General features: G+C 36.6%; 1 protein-coding gene across 3 annotated transcripts in view; it reads left to right on the top strand.

Annotated features, from left to right (window-relative positions):
- The window catches only part of CABCOCO1 (ciliary associated calcium binding coiled-coil 1), a 126,912-nt gene that overhangs the window by 34,440 nt on the left and 70,851 nt on the right, over positions 1-21,621 (top strand). For 2 of the 3 annotated variants that reach the window (XM_082854518.1, XM_082854517.1), the window contains exon 5: positions 3,896-3,968. In XM_082854518.1, coding sequence (XP_082710644.1) covers positions 3,896-3,968 — 73 coding nt within the window. Of the gene's footprint in view, positions 1-3,895; positions 3,969-4,957; positions 5,413-21,621 lie in introns of those variants that run through there. The other variant, XM_082854516.1, reaches the window with a different exon arrangement.

The raw sequence follows: 21,621 nt of genomic DNA, 5'->3' as shown, positions 1-21,621 counted from the left end.
CAAGAGTTGGTAAAAATCTTTCTTTTGCCTAACTAAAAGTTTCTGCAGAATTTCTTTGTTCCTCTGTTACTATATACTGCAGTACTTTCCAACTTTACGTTTTACAATTCTAAAATAAATGGTGCTGTATGATGGTCTAGACATGCTCATGATTTGCTTGGCAAGGATCCTGGTTGTAGCCTGGAAGTTTTTAAAAAACTAATGTGTTTAATATGATAAGGTTTATATACTGGTTTCTGGCATGAATTAATAATGGTGTATGATATATTTTTACGTAATAGCATTTGATATAATATGACTTCTTAATGTTACAGTATACCTCCTAATGTGTGTCTCTCACTAAAAGCCACAGTAGTCTTCATATCAATTAAAGGGAGATCCTTGTGTGGCGGGGAGGGAAGGGAGTGGAAACCCAGAGCTGGAGGAGAACTTGTTCCCCAAGGTATTTCTGCCCATCAGAGTTTGGAAATCACTGGGCAGGGGGAATTCTCTGCACATTTGTAGAGCATCCTTCTTTCCCTTCTCTCTCCATTTGAGGCTTCCAGGTCTCTCTTGCAGAATACATTTTTCAGCTGAGCTCTCAACCCAGGAGTTTTATAATGGGCACCAGGACTGATAGTTAACCACAGCACCAAAACCCATGCACTTTCTAGATGGTGAAAGATGGCAGCTCTTTTCTCTTTCATATCATCTTTCTGGACAAATGTTCATCAGCGTATTTCTTGACATTTTATTGACATTCAGAAAATGGTTAAGTGAAGAGGGGATATCCTGTCAGTGTTAGTCACCTTTTGACCCTAACCAGGGTAACTTCACACACCAAAAATACCTAGTCTGTCTTCTCCAAAAAAAAAAAAAGTAATATTTGAAAGTTTAGTCAAATAAAGTAAATCAGAACTAGCTTTTATGCTGTTTAATCTTTATATTGTGATTTCAAAGACATTACATGTTTTAAGTGTCTCTGTCACAGAAATTAAAATATCAGTTGGTAAGTAGGATATCTGGAATTGATTCTGAAGTTGTGTCAAGAGAAATGTGCTTTTCTGCAACACCTGTTCAGAATGTCTCATGTGTCCACAAATGCAAGTTTAATGTCAATTAAATCATATAATACTTTTCATTTTAATGACTGCAAAGAAGTTTTCTAAATATGAAGCTAGCTCAGTTATCAAAAAATGTATAACCATTTTTCAGTTTAACCTAATAATTAAGTTTAATCAACCAGTGAAAGCCCTAGTCAGTTTTGGGAGTGCGTGTTTTGGAATGTGACCTATAGCACATGAAACTTAACTGACAATAAAATTGAAATTTCGGGGACTTCCCTGGCAGTCCAGTGGTTAAGACTCCATGCTTCCAATGCAGGGGGCATGGGTTAGATCCCTGGTCAGGGAACTAAGATCCCACATGCTGCGTGGCCAAAAATTTAAAAAATAAATAAATAAAGCTTAAAAAAATTGAAATTTCATTTGATGCTCTTAATAGAGTCTACACTGTATATTCCATGATGTGTCTGTGAATTGAGAAAATGAATACCAAAATTCCTCCCCAGCATTGCTACTGAGTAATCTACTTACATAACATATACATAGCTTTTTAATATAAGACGTCATTTAGACATGTATCTGGTTCAAGGACATTTCTGTCATTGTATATTCTATGTATTCCCTGGAAATCAGATGAAGGTAAAGTGCACAGACATATACTCAATATAAGAAAACACTTCTAAAACACTTCTTCAGGGGCTTCCCTGGTGGCGCAGTGGTTGAGAGTCCGCCTGCCGATGCAGGGGACACGGGTTCGTGCCCCGGTCCGAGAAGATCCCACATGCCGCGGAGTGGCTGGGCCCGTGAGCCATGGCCGCTGAGCCTGCCTGTCCGGAGCCTGTGCTCCGCAACGGGAGAGGCCACAACAGTGAGAGGCCCGCGTACCGGAAAAAGAAAAAAAACACCTCTTCACACAAATGTCCTTCCTGGGCTGGAGCCAGATGTCTTGACCATTTTCATTCTGAGTAGTCTCCCTTTGATTTAGGACCAAGACAAGATGTTTGACAAAAATAGTCTAGGGGCTTGAGTCAGCTGGGAGTCCAAAGGAAGAGGGAAAAAATACACTCCCATAACAGAAGTGTCACTTTGTTCCCATGTGAGGCCATTTAATAGCTCCCTGGTAATGTGAGAGAACCCCAGCTGTTGGTGGGGACCAGAGCAAAGCAATGGTGGTATGACTTGACATGCCCCTGAGTAAGTGCCTCCCTTTGGTGGCCCCCCCTCCCCTTGTATGTCTCACTGTAGTCCTGGCCTTGCCCAACCCTGTATCTTTGGCCACTGCATCCAAGTCATGCATTTTATTTTCATTGTAAGAAGTGAATTTCTTTTTTGGTATGGGATAATCTAATAACTGTATGCAATAAGGAGAATAACGTGGAAAGATTATGAAATTGCAGGAAGGAAGATTTATGAATTGACTTCATTGTGTGACACAAGATGGGGAAAGGAAAGTTTTAGACTAGTTAACTGAGAAGAAGCCAAGCTATTTCCAAAATATTCTACACTCTTTAATTTTTCTACTCAAAGTCAGTTACTGATAATGTAATAGTTTTAACCTTGAAGCTTTCTCTAGGTAACCAATGTAAGGGAAGGAGAGTTTGAATTTATTTTGCTTCATTGAATCATCAAACTTCACTAATCTTGTTGTATTTTCTAGCCAACAGATCAAAGTAATGTCAAAACCTAAGCTAGTTTTCTGTATGTTGATGACTAATTTGAATGTAGTCAAAAACAAAACAAAACAAACCATGACTGAGTCTGTACACCCATCAGTTTAATGGATTGTGTTAGTAGTGAGATCAACTGCTAATATAACTCAGAGAGACCCAGCTGCCTGAGGATTTCTTCGTTGATTTCAAATGAATTGAAACTTTGATCCATTACAGCATTCAGGAGAAGCCATTATTATACATGCTCTGTAGCTACATTTTGCAAATGTTAATTTCTCAGTTATATTAAAATCAATTTTCTTAAATAGCAAAAGGCACCAGAGTGAAAGAGAAACCACTAAGACAATTTTTTGTTCTTCGGCATTTTGCTGTATTATGAGTCTATTAATTTTCCCAACCAGCAGGAAGAGAATTAGAAAAATTCAAATATTATCACAAACAGGATATTAGAAGTCAACCCTTCAGTAAATTTTTAACTCTCAGTAACACATTGCTGAGATCTTTAATCTTACTTGAACTATATATTTTTAAGCTCTTTTAGCTCTTTATAGTTTTTATACACTGACCATTTAGTCTTTCGGGTAGGAACTAAAGAAATTATCTTTCTCAAATTAATTCTTCTCTTTGATGTGTAATGGAATATTCTTCAAGAAAATCATTCATCTAAAAAGTATTTCAGTTAATGTTGCATCATTCTTCAGGTGTTATCAGAAATTACCTTAATCTTGAAACAGTTTGAGAATGTGAGAAGTAATTGATATGGAAGTAGCCTATAGAATTCAGTGCTATTCATATGAGAGGAAATTGACTCCAGTTTGGAGCAAACATGAAAAAGAATGTGAAGTTTGGTGTTATTTAGAGGCAGTGCAATATTTGGTTGTGAGCCAGGAAAAGTCAAGATGAAATCTACCCCAAACCTATCCATTCATCACAGATTAGTTTACTGATATTAATTTAGGTACTATGTTATATTGTCAGTGTCTCAAAAAAAATAAACCTTTAATTGCTTAGCATTTCTGGGCAACTTATTTTGGAGTAAAGGAGGTGGCTAACTTCATATTAGTGTTCAATATCTTTAGCTTGGTCAATTCAAACAACTTTCCTGTAATAAATATTCTTACATATTTGCTCTTTTTTCCTGAAATAAACTTATCAGCTTTCCACATTTATTTTGTATTTCAGCTTATTTCAACACTACAAGCTGTATGAGTTTCTGTTCTTCTCTGCCAGGGAAGAAATTGTGATAGGAACTGAGGTAAGTAATTTATCTAGATGGAACCAATTAAGCTGAATCACTTAATGCATGCTGATCAGCATCTGGATCTTTAACAGCCGAAAGCAACTTCTTGTCAAGATTACTCAAGTGTTAATATAACCAACTAGTAGTTTGCAAAAAGAATAATTACATAGAGTGAGCTTTGGATTAAGAAAGTAAGCTGTCTTTTGGCATTAAAGGTATTGTTAATCATGTATACTTTATGTATTTATGGATTATTTGATAAAGCTCAGTTGGATAGAGTATGTACGTCTTCATACAAATAAAATCAGGAAAAGTGAGATAAATTAATTCTGTTAAATCTCTTCTAATTTCATATTTATTTTCAGTGTACTCATTGTTTAAGACCTAATTCAAATCCCACTTCCTCAATGAAGCAGACCTTCCTTAATTGCATCACATCTCAAAGGAAGGGCTTAGACAAACTCTTTAATCATGTTCTATTATTTTATTCCAATTGATCTCTTTCTGCTGAATACTGGCTACTCTGAGCACACCAATAAGCATGTAAATCTGTACCATGTTTATGGTTTCCTAATTGTTTCCTGTGGATTGATATAGTTTACATAATCCAACTGTAATTTCCTTGAAGGCAAGGATCGTGTGCTATTTTTCTACACAGCATATAGTATAATGCAGGACATAATAACCCCTCGTAATATGACATAAGTGATTCAGTGACAGTGCATATAATAGCAGTTCTACAAGAAATGGTCTACTTAAAGATACTTTTGAACAGCCTTACATATAATCACATATATGTATTTACTAGAAATGAATCTGGGTAAGAGAACATCTTAAGGAGGCTAAAGATGCCATCAGAAGTACTCCTTAGATTCTCAACTGCTTGAGGAGGCTGTACTGCCTAGAAATACAGGAGATGGGAATGGCCATGGTCAGACATAAAGTGAATAAGGGATGGGACTTCCATGGTGGTGCAGTGGTTAAGAATCTGCCTGCCAATGCAGGGGACACGGGTTCAAGTCCTGGTCCGGGAAGATCCCTCATGCCGCGGAGCAACTAAGCCTGTGCGCCACAACTACTGAGCCTGCACTCTAGAGCCCGCAAGGCACAACTACTGAAGCACATGGGCCACAACTACTGAAATCCACACGCCTAGAGCCCATGCTGCACAAGAGAAGCCACCGCAATGAGAAGCCCGCACACTGCAACAAAGAGTAGCCCCCGCTTGCCGCAATGAGAGAAAGCCCATGTGCAGCAACAAAGACCCAACGCAGCCAAAAATAAATAAATAATAAAATAAATTTATTAAAAAATAAATAAAGTGAATAAGGGGATATTTACATTATCTTTATAATTTCCCCGATATTAAGAACCAGATGGAATGTGCCAAATGTTCTGTCTCCCCTAGTATTGTTATTCTGCACTTTATAAATTGCTTACTTCATTAAACACCTCAGTCACTGTGTCACAGTCTCCACTTGGGTACTTGTTCTAATGCTGGCCTTTTAAATGAGCTGAAGGAAAACAAGGAACCCTTTTTGCTTTTGACTTTCCTTAAAGTTTCTCCTTTGCAGTCTCCTCATACTGTAGCTTAAATTAGGTGTCACTTGACGAAGTTTCACTGACAAAGTTTCCATGTCAGAATTACATCATACAGTGTGACAGCATTGCAGTAATTATCTGTTAGGAATACAATCCTATCTCATCTATTCAGCAAAACTTTGGGAAAATGATAGTGGCTTCAATAGCAGCATATGCAGACATTTAGAATCATCAAGAAAAAAAGTTTCATAAAGAACTCCCTTTTCCCTTTGTTAATTACACAATCGTGCCTTTCTTCTCCATTGTAAGGTTATATTTAGGTGACATTTATGCTTATGGAAAGATAAAATGGAGAAAGCAGACAAGGATTGGCTCATTTATTTTCTATTGTCTTTTGTATTTTCCCCAAGCTGACCAGAGCTATAAAAAAAAAGTCCTTAAGGAAGGGATATTGGGTCTTAAGGAATTAACCCGTTCATAGAATTTTAAAGGATTAACCAAAGCAAGTGTTATACTACAATATTTTATGACATTTTAGAAGTGTCTGATAACCTTTGGTGCAAATACCATTTTTTAAATTAACAACCTTTCATAGAGGAAGCAGAGGCTTGCCCCACTAATGTAGTTATTCATACTGACCTCAGGGCTCTGGAACCAAACAAGGGCCATACAACAGCCATATAAATGTTCCAAATTTAAATCTCAGGCAAGCATTCAAGGTAGATAACACTGACGAAATTTAGTTTCTTTCTTAGTTGTGGATAGATGATTTTAAGAAAACATGTAAATTGCTTCTAAGAATAATGGCTAAATATTAATTTTAATTACTAATAGAGAACATAAATAAATCATATTCATACTTTTCTTGGGTTTTAGTTTATAGAAAATTGAATTTGTATTTTTGAATTTAACAATTGTTTCTAGCAATTTCTACTCACCTTTTACAAGATATTTCATGTTACACCTTAGAGGCATATTTTCGGTAAGTCATTGTTCTTGATCTGAGATTTTTCATAATCTAGAAATCTAATAGGTATAGTTCTGTAAGCAGCATGTGTTGTAGTTCATTCAATCGTTCGCATATAATAGTGTTGTTCACAATATACATTGAAAAAGGCAGTAAACAACTAGAATGAGCTAGAATAATGACAGAATGGAGCAGAAAACGAAGGCAGCAGATACCTGTAGTTGTAGCCATCTTAGTGGATGAAGTACTGTGTGACACTTATTTTATTTATAGAGATGAGGATTCCCTTTTAAGCACCCAAGCCAGGAGCTCTCCAAATCTATTGTTTTGACAATGCAATTAGACCACAGATCCACAGACTTAAGAACTGTAAGGGAACCAGAATCTCCTTAAGGAATATATTTTTTCTTTGGCCTTAAGGACCCACCCAGAAACCTGGAAACTGCTATGTCCTTTGCTTTTATTACCTGAAAACTAGAAGAAGCAGTGAATACTTGCACACAAAGAATGCTATTGGATATTAGCAATGATGATGGTCAAAAAACTCATAGCAGATACCCTAAGTCATCGTTCTAACCATGTATCTACTGACAGGCATCTACTAAAATGAGATGATGCAGCTTTAACAATTATATATTCATTATTCCACATATGTTATCCAGTTCCTGTTGTGCTCTAGGCCTGTGCTAAGTTCTAGGGGTACACAGTGACAAGCAATGATTCTTGTCCTCAAGGAGTTTATTGTCAAATGAGAGGAGAGAGATGATTACATAAGTAATTACAAAATAGGGTGGTTTCCAGTAACAAGTGAAATCTAAGAGGAAATCTAAAGGTTGTAAATGAGTTAGCCAGAAGTGCATTTTATATTTTTGGTGCAAGTGAAAGGAATTCCACTCAAAATAATTAATTAAAAAGTGGGGGGTATATTATTAGATCACTAATTGGTAAATGCAGGGGATGAAAGCTGGACTAAAGCCAACTGGATCTAAGTAGTCAACAATGTTATTGAGTGTGTATGTAAACACATGTGGGTGTGTGTATGCATGCAAGTGGTTCAGTCTCTCATCTCTCCTAGACTTTTTTCATTTCTTTTTTCTGAAGGGCCTTGTTCCCTTCTACTGCAGACAGGCTTCCTTCAGCTGGTGGTAGACATGAAAGAGGCAGCTCCAGTTTAGCAACTCCAAAAGAAAGAGACATTCTTCCTCCCAGTATTATTGTCTGTGCTTGTGTCATGCATCCACTCTCAATTAGTCACTATGGCCAGAGGAGTAATGTTATTAGAAGACCCAAGTTGACTGTATTGAATGGGTGACAGAGGATGAATAGGTCCCCAAAAGCAGCAGGAAGAACTTTTGCAAAAGGGAATAGTGATTTTATCAAAAGAGTGAGCTAAGCACACATGTACAACTCCTCTTCCATCTAAAATCCCATAAAAGACCAAAATTTTCAAAATTCATAATGCTGTAGATAAGAGCTTTTATGACATCTAAAATTATAGATTACTGATGAAACTACAGCCCCATATGTACTGAGAAGATGCTACAGAGTTAATGCTGCATTTATTTAGGCATCCTCAATTGATACAGAAATGGGAGAAGCTTTAGGGGGAAAATAATGAAAGCAAGTAGAGCAACTGCACCATTTAGTCCGTTTACCTTCTGCTGCTTACGTAGAGCACTGGGACTCCATGACATTTGCTCCAGAGCTAAGGAAACTATTGTGGACATTGATCCCAAAGAGAAGGGCAGATCTAGAGTGGCCACTGATGTTCAGAAGGGACAGTGAATACACCCTGAATATAAGCTACTGGCACACTTAACTACCATCATTCTTTACGGCTCCCCTACAGTCTCTAGAGGCAAGCTATGGCAAACAAACATCCACAGACAAATGAACCAGGATCATCTAATGTAAAGATAAATCAACAAGCAGTTGAGGAAAATAAAATCATAAGAGAGGGATTCCCTGGTGGTGCAGTGGTTGAAAATCCGCCTGCCAATGCAGGGGACACAGATTCGATCCCTGGTCTGGGAAGATCCCACATGCTGCAGAGCAACTAAGCCCATGTGCCACAACTACTGAGCCTGTGCTCTAGAGCCTGTGTGCTGCAACTACTGAGCCCGCGTGCCAACTACTGAAGCCGCATGCCTAGGGCCTGTGCTCCACAACAAGAGAAGCCACCACAATGAGAAGCCTGCACACCCCAACAAAGAGTAGCCCCTGCTCACCGCAGCTAGAGAAAAGCTCATAAGCAGCAATGAAGAGCCAATGCAGCCAAAAATAAATAAAATTATTAAAAAATAAATAATTTTTAGGGGGATTGGAACCAAGATGGCAGAGTAGAAGGACGTGCTCTCACTCCCTCTTGCAAGAGCACCAGGATCACAACTAGCTGCTGGACAATCATCGACAGGAAGACATTGGAACTCACCAAAAAAGATACCCCACGTCCAAGAACAAAGGAGAAGCCACAGTGAGATGGTAGGAGGGGCGCAATCACAGTAAAATCAAGTCCCATAACTGCTGGGTGGGTGACTCACAAACTAGCGAACACTTATACCACAGAAGGTCACCCACTGGAGTGAAGGTTCTGAGCCCCACATCAGGCTTCCCAACCTGGGGGTCCAGCAATGGGAGGAGGAATTCCTAGAGAATCAGACTTTGAAGTCTACTGGGATTTGATTGCAGGACTTCAACAGAACTGGAGAAAACAGAGACTCCACTCTTGGAGGGCACACACAAAGTAATGTGCACATTGGGACCCAGGGGAAGGAGCAGTGACCCCAGGGGAGACTGAAGCAGACCTACCTGCTAGTGTTGGAGGGTCTCCTGCGGAGGCGGGGTGGGCGGGTGGCTGTGACTCACCATGGGGACAAGGACACTGGCAGCAGAAGTTCTGGGAAGTACTCCTTGGCGTGAGCCCTCCCAGAGTCTGCCATTAGCCCCACCAAAGAGCCCAGGTAGGCTCCGGTGTTGGGTTGCCTCAGGCCAACAACCAACAGGGAGGGAACCCAACCACCCATCAGCAGTCAAGCAGATTAAAGTTTTACTGAGCTCCGCCCACCAGAGCAACAGTCAGCTCTACACACCACCAGTCGCTCCCATCAGGAAACTTGCATAAGCCTCTTAGATAACCTCATCCACCAGAGGGCAGACAGCAGAAGCAAGAAGAACTACAGTCCTGCAGCCTGTGGAACAAAAACCACATTCAAAGAAAGATAGACAAGATGAAAAGGCAGAGGGCTATGTACCAGATGAAGGAACAAGATAAAACCCCAGAAAAACAGCTAAATGAAGTGGAGATAGGCAACCTTCCAGAAAAAGAATTGAGAATAATAATAGTGAAGATGATCCAGGACCTTCGGAAAAGAATGGAGGCAAAGATCGAGAAGATGGAAGAAATGTTTACAAAGACCTAGAAGAATTAAAGAACAAACAAACAGAGATGAACAATACAATAACTGAAATGAAAACTATACTAGAAGGAATCAATAGCAGAATAACTGAGGTAGAAGAACGGATAAGTGACCTGGAAGACAGAATGGTGGAATTCACTGCTGCAGAACAGAATAAAGAAAAAAGAATGAAAAGAAATGAAGACAGCCTAAGAGACCTCTGGGACAATATTAAATGCAACAACATTCACATTATAGGGGTCCCAGAAGGAGAAGAGAGAGAGAAAGGACCAGAGAAAATATTTGAAGAGATTATACTCGAAAATTTCCCTAACATGGGAAGGGAAAAAGCAACCCAACTCCAGGAAGCGCAGAGAGTCCCATACAGGAGAAACCCAAGGAGAAACACGCCAAGACACATAGTAATCAATTTGGCAAAAATTAAAGACAAAAAAATTATTAAAAGCAGCAAGGGAAAAACGACAAATAACATACAAGGGAACTCCCGTAAGGTTAACAGCTGATTTCTCAGCCGAAACTCTACAAGCCAGAAGGGAGTGGCATGATCTATTTAAAGTGATGAAAGAGAAGAACCAAGATTACTCCACCTGGCAAGGATCTCACTCAGATTCGATGGAGAAATCAAAAGCTTTACCAACAAGCAAAAGCTAAGAGAATTCAGCACCACCAAACCAGCTCTACAACAAATGCTAAAGGAACTTCTCTAAGTGGGAAACACAAGGGAAGAAAAGGACCTAGAAAAACAAACCCAAAACAATTAAGAAAATGGTAATAGGAACATACATATCGATAATTACCTTAAACGTGAATGGATTAAATGCTCTAACCAAAAGACACAGACTTGCTGAATGGATACAAAAACAAGACCCATATATATGCTGTCTACAAGAGACCCACTTCAGACCTAGGGACACATTCAGACTGAAAGTGAGGGGATGGAAAAAGATATTCCATGCAAATGGAAATCAAAAGAAAGCTGGAGTAGCAATATTCATATCAGATAAAATAGACTTTAAAGAATGTTACAAGAGACAAGGAAGGACACTACGTAATGATCAGGGGATCAATCCAAGAAGAAGATATAACAATTATAAATGTATATGCACCCAACATAGGAGCACCTCAATACATAAGGCAACGGCTACCAGCTCTAAAAGAGGAAATCGACAGTAACACAATAATACTGGGGAGCGTTAACACCTCACTTACACCAATGGACAGATCATCCAAAATGAAAATAAATAAGGAAACAGAAGCTTTAAATGACACAATAGACCAGATAGATTTAATTGATATTTATAGGACATTCCATACAAAAACAGCAGATTACACTTTCTTCTCAAGTGCACACAGAACATTCTCCAGGATAGATCACATCTTGGGTCACAAATCAAGACTCAATAAATTTAAGAAAATTGAAATCATATGAAGCATCTTTTCTGACCACAATGCTATGAGATTAGAAATGAATTACAGGGAAAAAAACGTAAAAAACACAAACTCCTGGAGGCTAAACAATACGTTACTAAATAACCAAGAGATCACTGAAGAAATCAAAGAGGAAATCAAAAAATACCTAGAGACAAATGACAATGAAAACAAGACGATCCAAAACCTATGGGATGCAGCAAAAGCAGTTCTAAGAGGGAAGTTTATAGCTATACAAGCCTACCTCAAGAAACAAGAAAAATCTCAAATAAACAATCTAACCTTACACCTAAAGGAACTAGAGAAAGGACAATCAAAAACCAAAGTTAGCAGCAGGAAAGAAATCATAAAGATCAGAGAGAAATAAATGAAATAGAAACAAAAAAAAACAATAGCAAAGATCAATAAAACTAAAAGCTGGTTCTTTGAGAAGATAAAGAAAATTGATAAACCATTAGCCAGACTCATCAAGAAAAAGAGGGAGAGGACTCAAATCAATAAAATTAGAAATGAAAAAGGAGAAGTTACAACAGACACCACAGAAATACATAGCATCCTAAGAGACTGCTAGAGGCAACGGTGTGCCAATAAAATGGACAACCTGGAAGAAATGGACAAATTCTTAGAAAGGTATAACCTACCAAGACTGAACCAGGAAGAAATAGAAAATATGAACAGAACAATCACAAGCAATGAAATTGAAACTATGATTTAAAATCTTCCAACAGGACTTCCCTGGTGGTGCAGTGGTTGAGAGTCCACCTGCTGATGCAGGGGACACGGGTTCGTGCCCCGGTCTGGGGGGATCCAACATGCCGTGGAGCAGCTGGGCCCGTGAGCCATGGCCACTGGGCCTGAGCGTCCGGAGCCTGTGCTCTGCAGCAGGAGAGGCCACAGCAGTGAGAGGCCCGCGCACCACAACAACAACAACAACAAAAAATCTTCCAACAAACAAAAGTCCAGGACTAGATGGATTCACAGATGAATTCTATCAAACATTTAGAGAAGAGCTAACAAGGATCCTTCTCAAATTCTTCCAAAAAATTGCAGAGGAAGGAACACTCCCAAACTCATTCTATGAGGCCACCATCACCCTGATACCAAAACCAGACAAAGATACTACAAAAAAAGAAAATTACAGACCAATATCAGTGATGAATATAGACGCAAAAATCCTCAACAAAATACTAGCAAACAGAGTTCAACAACACATTAAAAGGATCATATACCATGACTAAGTGGGATTTATCCCAGGGATGCAAGGATTCTTAATATACGCAAATCAATCAATGTGATATACCATGTTAACAATTGAAGAATAAAAACCATATGATCATCTCAATAGATGCAGAAAAACCTTTTGACAAAATTCAACACCCATGTATGATAAAAACTCTCCAGAAAGTGGGCATAGAGGGAACGTACCTCAACATAATAAAGGCCATGTACAACAAACCCACAGCAAACATCATTCTCAATGGTGAAAAATTGAAAGCATTTCCTCTAAGATTGGGAACAAGACAAGGATGTCCACTCTCACCACTATTATTCAACATACTTTTGTAAGTCCAGCCACAGCAATCAGAGAAGAAAAAGAAATAAAAGTAGCACAAATTGGAAAAGAAGAAGTAAAACTGTCACAGTTTGCAGATGACATGATACTATACATAGAGAATCCTAAATATGCCACCAGAAAACCACTAGAGCTCATCAATGAATTTGGTAAAGTTGCCGTATACAAAATTAATGCACAGAAATCTCTTGCATTCCTATACACTAATGATGAAAAATCTGAAAGAGAAATTAAGGAAACACTCCCATTTACCACTGCAACATAAAGAATAAAATACCTAGGAATAAACCTACCTAGGGTGACAAAAGACCTGTATGCAGAAAACTATAAGACACTGATGAAAGAAATTAAAGATGATACCAACAGATGGAGAGAGATACCATGTTCTTGGACTGGAAGAATCAATATTGTGAAAATGACTATACTACCCAAAGCAATCAACAGATTCAATGCAATCCCTATCAAATTACCAATGGCCTTTTTTACAGAACTAGAACAAAAACTCTTCAAATTTGTATGGAGACACAAAAGACCCAGAATAGCCAAAGCAGTCTTGAGGGAAAAAAATGGAGCAGGAGGAATCAGACTCCCTGACTTCAGACTATACTACAAAGCTACAGTAATCAAGACAGTATGTTATTGGCACAAAAACAGAAACATGGATCAGTGGAACAAAATAGAAAGCCCAGAAATAAACCCACGCACCTATGGTCAACTAATCTATGAAAAAGGAGGCAAGGATATAGAATGGAGAAAAGACAGTCTCTTCAATAAGTGGTGCTGGGAAAACTGGACAGCTACATGTAAAAGAATGAAATTAAAGCACTCCCTAACACCATACACAAAAATAAACTCAAAATGGATTAGAGACCTAAATGTAAGACCGGACACTATAAAACTCTTAGAGGGAAACATAGGAAGAACACTTTTTGACATAAATCACAGCAAGGTCTTTTTTAATCCACCTCCTAGAGTAATGGAAATAAAAACAAAAATAAACAAATGGGACCTAATGAAACTTCAAAGCTTTTGCACAGCAAAGGAAACAAGACAAAAAGACAACCCTCAGAATGGGAGAAAATAGTTGCAAACAAATCAATGGACAAAGGATTAATCTCCCAAATATATAAACAGTTCATGCAGCTCAATATTAAAAAAACAAACAACCCAATCCAGAAATGGCAGAAGACCTAAATAGACAGTTCTCCAAAGGAGACATACAGATGGCCAGGAAGCACATGAAAAGCCACTCAACATCACTAATTATTAGAGAAATGCAAATGAACACTACAATGAGGTATCACCTCACACCAGTCAGAATGGGCATCATCAGAAAATCTACAAACAACAAATGCTTGAGGGGGGTGGAGAAAAGGGAACCCTCTTGCACTGTTGGTGGGAATGTATATTGATACAGCCACTATGGAGAACAGTATGGAGGTTCCTTAAAAATCTAAAAATAGAATTACCATGTGATCCAGCAATCCCACTACTGGGCATATACCCAGAGAAAACCATAATTCAAAAAAACACATGCACCCCAATGTTCATTGCAGCACTGTTTACAATAGCCAAATCATGGAAGCAACCTAAATGTCCATCGACAGACGAATGCATAAAGAAGAGGTGGTACATATATACAATGAAATATTACTCAGCCATAAAAGGGAAGGAAATTGGGTCATTTGTAGAGACGTGGATCAATCTAGAGACTGTCATACAGAGTGAAGTAAGTCAGAAAGAGAAAAACAAATATCGTATATTTTAACGCATATATGTGGCACCTAGAAATATGGTACAGATGAACTCGTTTGCAGGGCAGAAATTGAGACACAGATGTAGAGAACAAATGTATGGACACCAAGGAGGGAAAGCGGTGGGGGTGGTGGGGGTCATGGTGTGCTGAATTGGGCGATTGGGATTGACATGTATACACTGATGTGTATAAAATTAATGACTAATAAGAACCTGCTGTATAAAGTAATAAATATTATTCAAGTCATCCAATGAAAAATAAATAATTTTTAAAAGTTTGAAAAACAATCATAAGAAAGGTGTGAAACTCTATGGACAGATCAAACAATGGCTAAGGAACAGAGTTGACAGAGCAAATGGTAGAAGGCCTAAACTCTGACTAATATTCTCAGAAAAGTTTGAAAGTTTATTGTTTTCTTGATAAATGAACTGATAGAGATCTTGTTTATTAAAAATGAGATTTGAAAACTTTTACTAAAATATCAATTTTATGTTGATAGGCTTGAAAATCTAGAAAAAAACAGTATTCAGGGAAGTGTAAATTTTACTTGAGAAACTATAAATTTACTTGAGAGAGTGTAGAAAACCTTAATAGAATGATAACCATGTAAGATATTGAAAAATCTATATGTAAAAATGGCATCAGATGTGGAAGGTTTTACAGGCTAGTTCTACCAAAATTTCGAGGAGTAGATAATTCCCTTTTATATAAATTATTATAAAGCATAGAGTTGGAAAGCTTTCAACTCCTCCTCTGAAGTTAGTGTAATCCTGAGAAAGTTTTGAATCTACTCTGTAAATTGATAATTGTAAGCAAAAATGGAAAAGAATAATACAATTCATAGGCAACCTCAGTTATGAAAATAGATGCAATAATCTTAAATAAAATATTAGGAAGTGAAATATAGCAAAGGATCAGATGTTCAAATAGTGTTTATTCCAGATATGGAAGGATGGTTTAACACTGGGTTATCTATTAATATAATTCAGTACATTATCAGATTAGGGGAAAAAAAAACCAAGTGATCATCTCAATAAATATGGTCAAGCACTTGATAAACATCCATTTCTCATTTTAAAAAGACTCTAGTTAGTCAGTAATATAGAATTATACTCTTAACTCATAGAATATACCAAAAATTAAAATCTCACTAAAATATCTTAATGAAAACATTAAAATACCCACAAGGAACAAGACAAGCCTGATTACTTTTACCCAACATTGGATTTTTAGTTCCTAGCCAATGTGATAAAACAAAAAAGAAGTCAAAAGTAGAAGAAAAAGAAAGGTATTGAAAAACAAGATACAAAGCTGCCATTGTTTGCAGGTGGTATGATAAGAAACCAACATGAAGAAAATATTGCCCTGTATTTTAGTATTAACCTGTTAGAAAAGGATTACATTGGTAATAATGAAAATCATAAAATGTTTAGGAATGAATCTAACAAAATGTGCAAGAATGATGCAAAGAAAATTAAGCAGTTTTAGTAAAAATTAAAAAATTTAAATCATGAATAAATGGAGAGCAAATTTGTTCTCAGTTGAGGAGACTCAATTTTATGAAGATGTCATGTCAGTCTAATTGGTAAACTCAGTATAATCACAATCAAAATGCCATGATTTTTGTAGCATTTTACCAAGTAGTTCTTTAAAACAAATTTTTTTATTGCAGAACGTTTCAATCATATACAAAGTAGAAGGAATAATATTAACTCTCATATATCCATTATCTAGCTTCAACAGTTATGAACTTATGTCCATAATTGTTAAGTATTTTAATGTATGACTCTAAAATGTATTGAATTAAAGTAACTCTATAAGATCATCAAATACACAGTCAGTGTTCAAAAGCCCCTGGTTTGTGTCTGTGTTTTGGTTTATTTATATACTTGTTTGTTTGTATGTTTTAGTAGCATCCAAATAAGATACCTACATTGCAATTAGATTAAGTTATTTTTAATTTATAGGTTCATTATTTGTATTTTTTTCTATTTCCTTGCACTTTATTTATTGAAGACGCCAGATCTTCTATGCTATAGAATTTCCCACAGTCTTGTTTGCTAATTGCATTTCTGTGGTATCCTAAAGATGTCCCTGTATCTTCCATATTTCCAGTACATGGGTAGTTAATGTTGGAAGACTGACTAGATTTCAGTTCAAATGTTTAGCAAGAATGATTTGTAGGTGGTTTTGTACAATTTTGTTAGGAGGTAATGTCTGGTTTTCTCTCTTTTTTTCTCTCTCTTTTTATATTTTGTCATTCATTTTCCATTCATGAGCTGGATATTTCTATAAGCAGAAACTTACACTCTTCAATTATTTGATTAAAGTGAGATACATGTTATGTAGAAAAGACAGGATAAGTTCTTGATTCTCCTCCTTTCTCTAATAGTTTTCAAAATAATAAGTTGGGTTTTCAGTATCCTCCAAAAGTGATTGTGGTAGACTGAATAATGTTCCTTCTAAGAGGAGAAGGGAGAAGGGAGAGTCAGAGTCAGTTAAAAGGAGAGAGATTTGAAGATGGAGGAAGAGGCAAGGAGCCAAGGAATTCAGATGCCCTCTAGGAGCTGGATAAGGCAAGGAAACAGATTCTCTACAGATTCTTCAGTAGAGCCTCTAGAATGAATGTATCCCTGTCAACACATGAAGTTGAGGACTTCTGACTCCCAGAACTATAAAATAAATATGTACTGATTTAAGCCACTGTTTGTGGTAATTTGCTATAGCAGGAATAGGAAACTAAAATAGATTTTATTGTGTTTTGTTTTGTTGTGTTTTGATTCATTTTAATCACTATTCTTAATGCTCAATTTGACTCATTTTGACCAGTGATCCCATTGATTTATTTGCCAGTTCCTGTCAGAATATCACCCTGCTTTAATTACCATACTATTATAGAATTTCTTGGTATCTGCTATGGCAATGCCTTCTTACTGATCTCCTTCTTCAGTGTTTGGCTGATTATATAGTTCATACTAAAATGCTGTAAAAGAAATGAAGAATATCTTTGATGGGCTTATTAGTAGACTGGAAACAGCTGAGGACACAATCTCTGAGCTAGAGGATATTATCAAAAGAATACTCAAAGCAAAAACCAAAGAGAACAAACACTGAAAAAGAAAAAAACAGAACAGACTATCCAAGGTCTGTGGGACAACTACAAAAGGTATAACATACATACAGTGGGAATACCGGAGTAGAAGGAGAGAAAGGAACAGAGGAAATATTTGAAATGATAATGAATTAAAAATTTCCCAAATTAATTTTCTTACATCCTGGGAGCCCAGAGAACACCAAAGATGATAAATGCAAAAAAAAAAAAAATTACAACTAGGCATATCATTTTTTAATTATATAAAATCAAAGATAAAGAAAAATCCTGAAAGAAGTTAGGAGGGCAAAACAAACTCAACCCAAAGAGGAAACAATATAAGAATTATTCCAGCTTCTTCTGTAAAACCATACAAGCAAGAAATGTGTGGAGGGAAATGTTAAGTGTTGAGGGAAAAAAAACTACCAACCTAGAATTCTGTACCCTGTGAAATTATCCTTCAAAGGTGCAAGAGAAATAAAGACTTTCTCAAACAAACAAAACTTGAGGGAATTTATTGCCAGTAGACCTCCCTTGCAAGAAATGTTAAAAGAAGTTGTTTAGAGAGAGGTAAAATAATACAGGTCAGAAACTTGGGTCTGCATAAAGTAAGGAAGTGCATCAAAGAGGGAATAAGTGAAGGTAAAATAAAAACTTCTGTTTTCCTTATTATTAATTTATCTAACAGAGAAGTTAGTTTAAATAATAATAGCAATAATGTATTTGATTATATATATATATATATGCTTATCGACAAGTGACATAAATTTCATCACTGATACAAGGGACAACAGGGAGAAAATAGGTTTATTTTGTTATTATAAGGTCCTCACACTACCCATGAAACAGTATAGTGTTATTTGAAATTGGACTTGGATTAGCTATAAATGGATATTGCTCTAGAGAAGGCACTGAAAGAGTAACTATATATGTGATATGGTAAGAAATGGAAAGAAAAATTACAACCAGAAAGGCAGGAAAAGAGTGGAAGACAAAAATAGGAACAAAGAACAAAGGCAACAAATGGAAAACAGAAACAAATATGGTACATATTAATCCAACTATATCAATTATCACTTTTAATGTCAGTGGTCTAAATGATCAATAAAAGAGATTGTCTTAAAAACCATATGATCATCTCAATAGATGCAGAAAAAACCTTTTGACAAAATTCAACACCCATTTATGGTGTTGAATATAATTTTATGTTATAAAAACTCTCCAGAAAGTGGGCATAGAGGGAACCTACCTCAACATAATAAAGGCCATATACGACAAACCCACAACAAACATCATTCTCAATGGTGAAAAATTGAAAGCATTTCCTCTAGGATCGGGAACAAGACAAGGATGTCCACTCTTGCCACTATTATTCAACATAGTTTTGGAAGTCCTAGCCACAGCAATCAGAGAAGAAAAAGAAATAAAAGTAGCACAAATTGGAAAAGAAGAAGTAAAACTGTCACTGTTTGCAGATGACATGATACTATACATAGAGAATCCTACAGATGCCACCAGAAAACTACTAGAGCTCATCAGTGAATTCAGTAAAGTTTCAGGATACAAAATTAACACACAGAAATCTGTTGCATTTCTATACACTAACAACAAAATATCAGAAAGAGAAATTAAAGAAACAATCCCATTTACCATCACATCAAAAAGAATAAAATACCTAGGAATAAACCTGTGTAAGGAGACAAAAGACCTGTACTCTGAAAACTATAAGACGCTGATGAAAGAAATCGAAGATACCACAAACAGATGGAAAGATATACCATGTTCTTGGACTGGAAGAATCAATATTGTCAAGATGACTATACTACCCAAGGCAATCTACAGATTCAGTCCAATCCCTATCAAGTTACCTATGGCATTTTTCACAGAACTAGAACAAAAAATACTAAAATTTATATAGAAACACAAACGATCACAAGTAGCCAAAGCAATCCTGAGAAAGAAAAAATGGAGGAATCAGACTCCCTGGCTTCAGACTATACTACAAAGCTACAGACATCAAAACAGTATGGTACTGGCACAAAGACAGAAATATAGATCAATGGAACAGGATAGAAAGTGCAGAGATAAACTCATGTACCTATGGTCAATTAGTCTATGACAAAGGAGGCAAGATTATCCAATGGAGGAAAGAGAGTCTGTTCAATAAATGGTGCTGGGAAAACTGGACAGCTACATGTAAAAACGGAAATTAGAACATTCTTTAACACCATACACAAAAATAAACTCAAAATGGATTAAAGATCGAAATGTAAGCCCAGATACTATAAAACTCTTAGAGGAAAACATAGGCAGAACATCTTTGACATAAATCACAGCAATATCTTTTTCAGTCCATCTCCTAGAGTAATGGAAATGAAAAGAAAAATAAACAAATGGGACCTAATTAAGCTCAAAAGATTTTGCACAGCAAAGGAAACCATAAACAAAACGAAAAGACAACCTGCAGAATGGGAGAAAATATTTGCAAACAACGGAACCGACAAGGAATTAGTCTCCAAAATTTACCAACAGCTCATGTGGCTCAATATCAGAAAAACCAACAATGCAATCAAAAAATGGGCAGAAGACCTAAAAAGACATTTCTCCAAAGAAGACATACAGATGGCCAAGAGGCAAATGAAAAGATGCTCAACATTGCTATTATTAGAGAAATGCAAATCTAAACTACAGTGAGATATCATCCCACACCAGTGAGAATGGTCATCATCAAAAATCTACAAACAGTAAGTGCTGGATAGGGTGTGGAGAAAAGGGAATCCGCATACACTGTTGGTGGGAATGTAAATTGGTATAGCCACCAAGGAGAACAGTATGGAGGTTCCTTAAGAAACTAAAAAATAGAGCTACCATATGATCCAGCAATCCTACTCCTGGGCATACATCCAGAGAAAAACATGGTTCAAAAGGATAGATGCACCTCAGTGTTCATTGCGGCACTGTTTACTATAGCCAAGACATGGAAGCATCCTACGTGTCCATTGACAGGTGAATGGATAAAGATGTGGTACGCATATACAATGGCCTAATACTCAGCCATTAAAAAGAATGAAATAATGCCATTTGCAGCAACATGGATGGACCTGGAGATTATCATGCTAAGAGAAGTAAGTCAGAAAGAGAAAGACAACATATGATATCACATGTGGAATCTAAAATATGACACAAATGAACTTATCTACAGAACAGAAACACACAGACATAAAGAATAGACTTGTGGTTGCCAAGGGGGAATGGGATGTGGGAGGGAAGGATTGGGAGTTTGGGATTAGCAGATCCAAACTATTGGGTTGGCCAAAAAGTTCACTCAGGTTTTTCTGTAAAAGTTTACAGAAGAACCCAAATGAACTTTTTGGCCAACCCAATATTATAGAGAAAATGGATAAATGACAGGTTCCTACTGTATATCACAGGGAACTATATTCAATATCCTGTGATAAACCATAGTGGAAAAGAATATGAAAAAGAATGTATATATATTTATAAGTAAATCACTTCACTGTACAGTAGAAATTAGCACATTGTAAATCATCTATACTTCAGTAAAATGAATTTAAAAATTTTTATGTGGTTTAAAATACACAGAGAATTAAAATAAACAATGATAATACCTTATAAATTGAAAGGAAGGTAAGGTAAATGGGTTAATGTATTTTGTTTCTGTCATTTTTTTGAGAAAAGTAAAAGTACTGATTTATAAACATTTAATAAGTTAAGGATGTATATTGTAATCTCTAGGGTAAGCATTGCATAAATAATAAATGCTAAGCTAGTAGAGGAGGAAAATGGAATAATAAAATCCATTGGTTTAAAGTGCTAAATTTAAAACTTCTCATGTAAAAACATGAGAAAATATGGAGGAAATTTTTTTTAATTT

The sequence above is a fragment of the Leucopleurus acutus genome (assembly GCF_964270905.1).
Source record: "Leucopleurus acutus genome assembly, chromosome: 14".
Classification (NCBI taxonomy): Eukaryota; Metazoa; Chordata; class Mammalia; order Artiodactyla; family Delphinidae; genus Leucopleurus; species Leucopleurus acutus.
Note: the sequence above shows the minus strand (reverse complement) of the source record. Positions and strands in the feature narration are given on the sequence as shown.